The sequence below is a fragment of the Callithrix jacchus genome, chromosome 19 (genome assembly GCF_049354715.1).
Source record: "Callithrix jacchus isolate 240 chromosome 19, calJac240_pri, whole genome shotgun sequence".
NCBI classification, from domain to species: Eukaryota; Metazoa; Chordata; class Mammalia; order Primates; family Cebidae; genus Callithrix; species Callithrix jacchus.
The window spans coordinates 34,373,906-34,382,316 of NC_133520.1; the positions used below are offsets into that span (position 1 = coordinate 34,373,906).

The 8,411-nt window shown below is 43.5% G+C and overlaps 1 protein-coding gene across 1 annotated transcript; it reads left to right on the plus strand.

Moving 5' to 3' along the window:
* Positions 1-3,140: 3,140 nt before the first annotated feature.
* Positions 3,141-6,417, plus strand: IL20 (interleukin 20). Its single transcript, XM_003735257.7, has 5 exons — positions 3,141-3,323; positions 3,615-3,680; positions 3,800-3,952; positions 4,679-4,753; positions 5,727-6,417. The coding sequence occupies exons 1-5, from the start codon at positions 3,165-3,167 to the stop codon at positions 5,802-5,804; spliced, it is 531 nt and encodes a 176-aa protein (XP_003735305.3). The 5' UTR covers positions 3,141-3,164; the 3' UTR covers positions 5,805-6,417.
* The last annotated feature ends 1,994 nt before the right edge of the window (positions 6,418-8,411 follow it).

Sequence of the window (8,411 nt, forward strand, 5' to 3'; positions counted from 1 at the left end):
GGGAGAAAAGACCAAGCTCCATGAAACGGCAACAGTAGATGCTTTCATGCCAAAGAAAAATCTGCTATTGGAAGTCAAAGAAGGGAGGGATTGGTGCAGCCCAGAGTAGTTCAGGAGTAAAGGATTTGGGTCTCCTCTTTAATGATAACTGGAGGGAAGGAAAGACGGCTATGTGGGAGAGCAATGGCGGGGATAGCAAGGGTCGAGGAAAAATAGCAGGAATGAGCCCAGAGTTTGGGGTTGTGGAGACACTTGGTTAAGGGGAACTGGGTTTAGAGGAGAGAGCAAGAGCATCCCCTGGAATTCTCTTCCAGTTCAGTAATTCTGATCTTCTCTATTCTATCATTTTACCAAGCAGGAAGGTGGAGCCAGAAGGAGGCACATCCTTTATCCACAGCTGTAGCCAGTAATCCCCTCAGGCAGTGCTTCTTCCAGGAGGAAGGTTGGGGTAATCCATTCTGCAATTAAGCTGCTATAGCGCTTGAGGAAGTGCAGTGCCACCAGAGAAATTCCAAGGAATTTCCAGCCCTCACCTGCCTGAGCTCACTTCCTTCATGTGACATGTATTATAGATATAAATAATGGGAAGCCTTTCAACTTGAGACAGACTCCTAGGAGACCAGAAGCAGCAGCCCTTCCTGAACTCAGGTAAGAGAACTTCCCCTCTACTGACACTGCACACATTGTTCTGGGGATCGGCCAACTTCTCCCAATCATTTACCCAGATACCTTCAAGGTCACATCTAAAGGACCCTTTTCCACGAGGACAAGATCTCTTTGAGGACAAGTAATCATCATGCTTATCTTTGTACTTCAGTACCCAGCACAGCATTCAAGACAGTGGGTGCTCATTAAATGCTCATCAAATTGTTAGTTCAAGACAACTAACATTAATCTCTACTTAAAATGAATTGATACTTACTCTGTGCTAAGTGTATACATTTAGACCATTTTATTTAAATGTCAAAACAATTTCTGGGTTAAGCTTAATTATCACCATTTTTGGGTTAAGAAAATGAAACTCAGAGGTGAGTTGACTTGTCCAAGATCACATAGAGGTGGGGTGGCCAACTCATTCCAGTTTACCTGTGGCTATTCCAGTTTTAAAACTGAAATTCCTGTATCTCGGGAACCACATGTCACCTCCCACTTGGCCCTGGGTAAACTGGAATGACCCATATAAATGGGAACCAGTAAAGCAAAAATTTATTTGGACCCAGTTCTCTTGTCTCCAAACCCAGTGTGCTCTCTGATTCTTTCGGATTTGGTTTGCTTTTTCCCTTTTCCTACATTTGCCATTCTCTCGAGCGGTCACAAATATAAAAATGTCTAGCATATTGCCTGGCACATAGGAAAAATTTAGTAAGTGATGATGATTATCAGTGCTGTGCCAAGCTGTGGAGCCAGCCATATATATATGTATGTATATCTATATCTATATATGTATATATGTGTGTGTATATATGTCTTTATAAATTTTATGTATGTTATTTCTTTCAAAAATATTAAAGTAGTTGAGGAAATTGAAAAATTAAACAGGTTCATTACAACTCATGACTGTAAGTTTAAATATTTTATTTATGCCCCAAACAAAATTTATTATAAGTTTACTGTCCTGGTTTTAAGGGAAGGAAACTCATCAAAAATATTTCCATCATATACTTTTGAGAAACAAACAACCATTAAGAATGAAACATGAAAACATATGAGTAGCAGTATATATTCTCCCTTTTGCTTCAATGTGGCTCAGCATGGCACTATCGAATTTTGACTTTTTTTTTTTTGAGACGGAGTTTCGCTCTTGTTACCCAGGCTGGAGTGCAATGGTGCGATCTCGGCTCACCGCAACCTCTGCCTCCTGGGTTCAGGCAATTCTCCTGCCTCAGCCTCCTGAGTAGCTGGGATTACAGGCACGCGCCACCATGCCCAGCTAATTTTTTGTATTTTTAGTAGAGACGGGGTTTCACCATGTTGACCAGGATGGTCTCGATCTCTTGACCTCGTGATCCACCCACCTCGGCCTCCCAAAGTGCTGGGATTACAGGCTTGAGCCACCGCGCCCGGCCTTCGAATTTTGTCTTTACTTAAAATTGTGATATTTTGTTTGTCACAAACTTTTAAATTCATTTTGATATTACATTAAAATAGTTTTTGTCTTGACGACTGAGGTTTCTTAGTGCTCGCTTAAATTTGGCCCTCCAAATGAGTGCCTCAATTGTTTTACCCTAACCCTAGCCTACTATCATTTTATCTTAAAACTCAGCAAACACCCTAAACTGTTCTCTTACTGAGGAGCCTCACTCAAGAAGAAATGAGTTCCGTCATTGCCTTTCTTCTCTGACTTTTGGGACCATTTGCCTGGCCTAGGGCCTGAGTTGCAGGGCCAGGAAAATGTACTCTCCAATCTGCCCAGGAGTGCCTGACTACAGTTCTCCTGCAGAGGGCGCCATGGAGTCCCAGACACTTCAGAGTTAGGTGAACTCGGGCTGATTGCCCATCATGTCTTGCCTTTCCCTGGCAGTAGGCTTGTTATGAAATCATTGACTTTCTATTTGCCTCTAGGGCTTAAGTGAATCTCTTATCCTCAAATAACCTATCTGATCTCAGACAAATGCCAAACAAAGCTCAGTTCCTTTGCCCTGTGGGTGGCCGTAAAATCCAGACAATTTCCCCCCAGGTGTTTTTGATGGCGCACCCACAGCTTTTGTGTGATTCTGTTTCTCCCCAGTTCCCCTGTGGGTCTGAGGGACCAGAAGGGTGAGCTACATTGGCATTCTGGAAGGGACGCCTGTATGCGTCAATTCCCCAAAACAAGTTTTGACATTTCCCCTGAAATGTATCCTCTGTCTAGTCACTGCAAGTGCCTGCTGTTCCAGGCCTTACCTGAGGGGTACTGACAGTGGAGCCGGGATGGGGACAGAATAAAGGAGCCACAACCTGTGGCACCAACTTGCACTCAAACCCTGAACTCAGACCTGAAAGTTTCTCTTCACGGGAGGCTCAGCAGTTTTTCTTAGTAAGTTATGTGGATGAGCCACATGTCTGAGGCCAGTTAAGGCTGTTTGGTTTTCCCCCAGTGGACACTTGCAGGAGGGGGAAATCAGTAAGTCACGCTCTTTTCTTTGAATTCCTAGCTCCTGTGGTCTCCAGATTTCAGCCATAAAATGAAAGCCTCTGGTCTTGCCTTCGGCCTTCTTTCTGCTGCATTTTACCTCCTCTGGACTCCTGCCACTGGACTGAAGACACTCCATTTGGGAAAGTGTGTGATCGCCACAAACCTTCAGGAAATACGAAATGGATTTTTGGAGATACGGGGCAGTGTGGTACGTAAGCCGGTATCTACCTCTTCTGGATGCCTCTTCTCTCCCCTCCTGGTCTGTTTCTCTTTCCTGGCAGTCCTGGCAGTGTGATCACGAAAAGAGACAGGCTGGGGACTCCTTACTCGGGGGATGTATTCCCAAGAACCATCTGTAGTTCAAATATATAAAATGTTTTGGGAAAGGACACCTCCCAAAACATCTGGTCCTTGGCAGGGCAGGGATGAGAGGTCTTGATATTGAAGACCCTGGCAGTTCACTGACCCATCCTTGCTTGTTTTGTCTTCTTCTGTTTAGCAAGCCAAAGATGGAAACATTGATGTCAGGATCTTAAGGAGGACTGAGTCCTTACAAGACACAGAGGTATGTGCTTGGCCCAGACAAACTCGGGGAGTAGGTGTGGAGTGGGAGCATCTCTATCACCCTGGTGTTGTCTCTGCTCTCCCATCGCCCTGCACCAACACGCCTGCCTTTTTTTGCAGCCGGCAGATCGGTGCTGCCTCCTGCGCCATTTACTAAGACTCTATCTGGACAGAGTATTTAAAAACTACCAGACTCCTGACCATCATACTCTCCGGAAGATCAGCAGCCTCGCCAATTCCTTTCTTACCGTCAAGAAGGACCTCCGGCTCTGTGTGAGTGTGGGTCTTGGGTAATAGGATGCATCTTAGCACACGGTTTCAATGGCTTAGCAAGCAAACTCTTGTTCCTACCCCCATTTAATGAATGGAGAAACTGAGTCCAAAAGTTCTAATAATCTATGTTGAGACATGTTACTAGGTAATGAGAACCCAGTTTTATTGACTTTTGGGTATATGCTCTAGGCAGAAAGTACTTTGCAAAGTCTTAAGAACTATAAGCTACTATTTGATATTAATGTTATCTTTGAAATTATACTTTTTCTGTAGGTGAGGTATCCTACATTAGTCCTCTGTCTAGGTAGTCAGTTAATAGGCCATTGAACTTGACCCCAGAATATGGTCTGAATAGGACCTAGGAATTCAATTCTTTTTTTCCCCCATGGGGGCTCAAAGAACTCTGAGATAGAGCTCCTAGACTGAAGCTGGGGTTGCGGAGAGGCCAGCTGGAGTACGGGGATGACAAGTGCCTTCAGCACTGCCTGCCTACTTCTAAAAAAGAAGGAATGAGTTCCATGTTTCAGCTTAAACGGTGGCTTTCTCTCCTGGCTGATGATGAGCTTAATGATTCCAAATGTGAGGTCTGAAATAACTTTTCTATGGGACTAAGTATTCTCAGGCTTGTGAGTGAAGGAGTAGAATTTCCAGCTGCTTCATGTCAATGGTAAGGGGAAAACAACCGGAATCTGTAATAAAATCTATTGTTCTTTGGGTCCTTTTCAGCATGCCCACATGACATGCCATTGTGGGGAGGGAGCAACGAAGAAATACAGCCAGATTCTGAGTCACTTTGAAGAGGTATATGTAATTTTGGCATTGATTGGGATGGGTGTGTTTTAAGAACTGAGATCATAGGTGGGTGGGATGCATATTCAGGCTGTTAGAAATCCTGTAGTCTTCAGGTTCATAGCCCTCTGAAATCATGAGGACTAGCCCTTGTTTTAACCCAGGGGACACCCATCCAGGCTCTAGAAGAGTGCTCTCTCTGGGTTATGCTCTGGAAATGGAAAAAGAATGTACAAACCAGAGGCAATAGTTTTTCAACGTTCACACACTATACATACCTTTGAAAACACTCACAATTTCACACACACCCATGCCATTCAGTTTCTCACCTTCACACCTTCTCATGTCTGCCAGGAAGGCCTGGAGTTCACTCCTCACTGACTAAATCTTACTCATTCTTTAAAGACTCAGCCTGGGCATCACTTTCAGGATGGTGCTGGCTGCTTCTCTCAAAGTTAGATGCCTCCCATATCATCCTGTGGGAACTTCATCCCTTTATTCACCACACTACATTTTAATTGCCTGTTTTTGCCAATGTCCTCATGCAACTGTGGATAGGGATTGTACCATTCACCTCTGCATCCCTAGCCATCAGCCAGGTGATTGGCACAATCAGTATCTGTTCAATTGATGTATGCCCAGTGGGCAACCCCTACACACACACACACACACACACACACACACACACACACGTAGAAAACAGCTTGATTGCTTTGATCTCTGTGATTCCAGAGTCTTAGGTTGCAGTTTTGCTTCTGCTACCCCCTGGCACCTCAGTGTCTGTACATGAGACCAGGGTGATGAACTTAATGATTTCCCTTCCTTGTGTGAGATCTTGAGATTCTATAACTTCTTCAAGTGCTTCATCTTGAAAAGAATGCTCTGCTCACAAGTGTCAGTAGACCTATCCATAAGCAAGAGGATTAACCCTGGAGCAAATGTTATCTCATGAGTTGCTAACCAGACGGGTCTGTGTCTCTTTCAGCTTGAGCCTCAGGCAGCAGTTGTGAAGGCTTTGGGAGAACTAGACATTCTTCTGCAATGGATGGAGGAGACAGAATAGGAGGAAAGTGAGGCTGCTGCTGAGAGTACTCGAGGCCAGCAGCTCCAGTCCTCACTACCTGCCGAGGCTTGATCCCAAACCACCATCTCTTTACTGTACTGTTAGTGCTGGTCACAGTGTATTTTATTTATTTATTATTTGTTTCCTTCTGTGATTGTCTTTATATATTCCCAACCTTAATTGAGACCATATTTGTATAAGATTTTTGTAATATCTTTCTACTATTGGATATATTTATTAGTTAGTATATTTATTTATTTTTGCTATTTAATGTATTTATTTTTGTACCTGGATATGAGACTTTAAAAATATTCACAGATTATATTTATAGCCTGACTAGAGCAGGTGATGTATTTTTATACAGTAAAAAAAGAACTTGTACATTCTAGAAGTGTGGCTGGGGGGTTATTCACTTGTATTCAATTAAGGACATATTTACTCACTGCCAGTGAAGAATTGTGGAAGAAGAAGTTTTGATGTGGAATTGCATATCGACCTTACGATTACTGACCATTCCCAGTAGACTCCCCAGCCTTATAACTGTGTATCTTCCAGCCGGGAATCCTGCATGGCCAGCATGTATTTCTACAAATAAAGTTTCCTTTGCACAACATTTGCTTGGAGTTTGCCAATGTTTCAGGAGCAGAGACCATGTTGAGGATAAGTTTGAATCTCATTTTGCCCCAGGCCCTCCTTCTCCTTTGAGGAAGAAGATGTAGGAACCTGGACCTTTTTTCTCCTGCAGAATTCATCCCCAGCTCTACCTCCTAATTCACACGACTCTGACCCCACAACTGCCCTCCACTCAAAGAGACTGTGACAGAGTGAGGGGCTTCAGCCATCTCTGTGCTCAGCTCATTGGCTTGGAGGACTGTCCTTTCTATACCCCTGTTTTCTTTCTCACCCCATACTCCTGCAACACAAATTACAATGTGCATGAGGTTCTATTATAAAGGCTAAAAACACACAGGTGCAAAGTATAGGTCTACAGTTGCCCCGGGAGGTGTATGAGCCCTCTTTTGAGCCCCTTCCATTTTGGATTCTGTCCAGCCTCAGAGTTTAGGTTGTTACCAGATCAAGTCTTTATCTTTGTGTCCAATTATTAAACCAGTGTTTTCTTTCTGGGCTCCCTTCAGGTTGAGTGTCCCTAGACCCTGAGGAGCCAGAGTTCTGGCCTGACCTAGTTCCTTCCTTCTTCCTCCACCTCACTCTGAAGTACACCCCCAGTTCAGTTGCTTAGTTTTCTCAGTCTCAGAAACAACAGTGTCAGGCTGATTCCCTAGCTCGTGAAGAGAACCCTCCTTACTGCTTGAATTTCTGCTCCCTGTTCTTAGCCCAGGCCTTGATGTAGTTTCAATGACTTTCACTTTTAATAACTCTCATTATACAAGTAATGATTGCCAGATAGAAAAAAATTGGAAAAAAACCCAGAGAAATATAAGGAAGAAAATTAAAATCACCCATAATCCCGCCACCTGCAGACAACCACTTTTAAACATTTATGCTTGTTTTTTTTAGATCTTTTTCGATGGGTTCAAATCATGACTTAGTTCTCATTCCCTGAGTAATTTGATGGGGCAAAACTGAGCTCTATTTGGACTTAGTTTCTTCCTTTGGGAAACAGAAAGGTAATATCTACTTTATAGACTGATGGAAAAGATGGTCTTTTACTTTCCTCTGATTTTTTTCCCTTGCTTTTGTAAGTTCATACCCCCCCATTATTGTTGCCCATTTTCTATCAGGTTTTTACCCCTTATCACCCTTTTTCTATCGGATTTTTTAGTTGCATGTTTCTTGATTCCCTCTGACCACTCTGATAAAAAACTTGACTTCAACTCTCAAGAAATAGAGTTAAGAGGTCAACTGCATGGAACTGAGTGCTAAAATTAAAATAATCACCTCCAAGAAATGCTACATGGCAAGCAGGAAGCTGGTTTCATCTGCTAAGGATGTAGTGAGTGTCTCCCAGATGGCCCTGAGTTTGACCACAGGGCCGAAGACACAGCTCCTCTATTTGCTTCTTAGCATTTGTTTTTGTTTTTGTTTTTGTTTAGACAGGCCTTGCTCTATTGCCCATGCTGGCCTTGAACTCCAGGACTCAAGCAATCCTCTCACCTCAACTTCCCGCGTACCTGGGATTAGAAGTGCGTACCGCCACACCCAGTCAATTTTTGTACTTTTTATAGAGGTAGCCTGTTGCCCAGGCTGGTCTCAAACTCCCGAGCTCAACCGATCCACCCTCCTTGGTCTCCCAAAATGCTGAGATTACTAAGCCACCAGGGCCAGCCTTAGGAAGCATTTTTGACTCTTCTGAAAGTCTGGACAGGAAGCCTTGGTCCTTTGGGACCATGTCCCTGTGTTGCCACTAACTTGTTACCTCTTTGCCTTCTCTGCAGAACCCTTCTCCTCCAAGTCATTTGTCTCTTCTCTCCTTGACTTACCATAGTACTACATGAGGAAATCCAACAATGTTGAAGAATGAGGAATTCAGCAATGGAGACATCAGACTAGACTGGACGTTAAGGGAAAACTGCATGAAGATGGGACCATTGAGGACAGACACTAAAGAATGGTTTATGACAGTCACTTCTAATTACAATAATTAAA

Coding starts and splice junctions, on each gene's coding strand:
- IL20 (XM_003735257.7), top strand. CDS start 3,165: ATGAAAGCCTCTGGTCTTGCCTTCGGCCTTCTTTCTGCTGCATTTTAC. Junction 3,324..3,614: donor TGGAGATACGGGGCAGTGTG/GTACGTAAGCCG, acceptor TCTTCTGTTTAG/CAAGCCAAAGATGGAAACAT. Junction 4,754..5,726: donor TTCTGAGTCACTTTGAAGAG/GTATATGTAATT, acceptor TGTCTCTTTCAG/CTTGAGCCTCAGGCAGCAGT.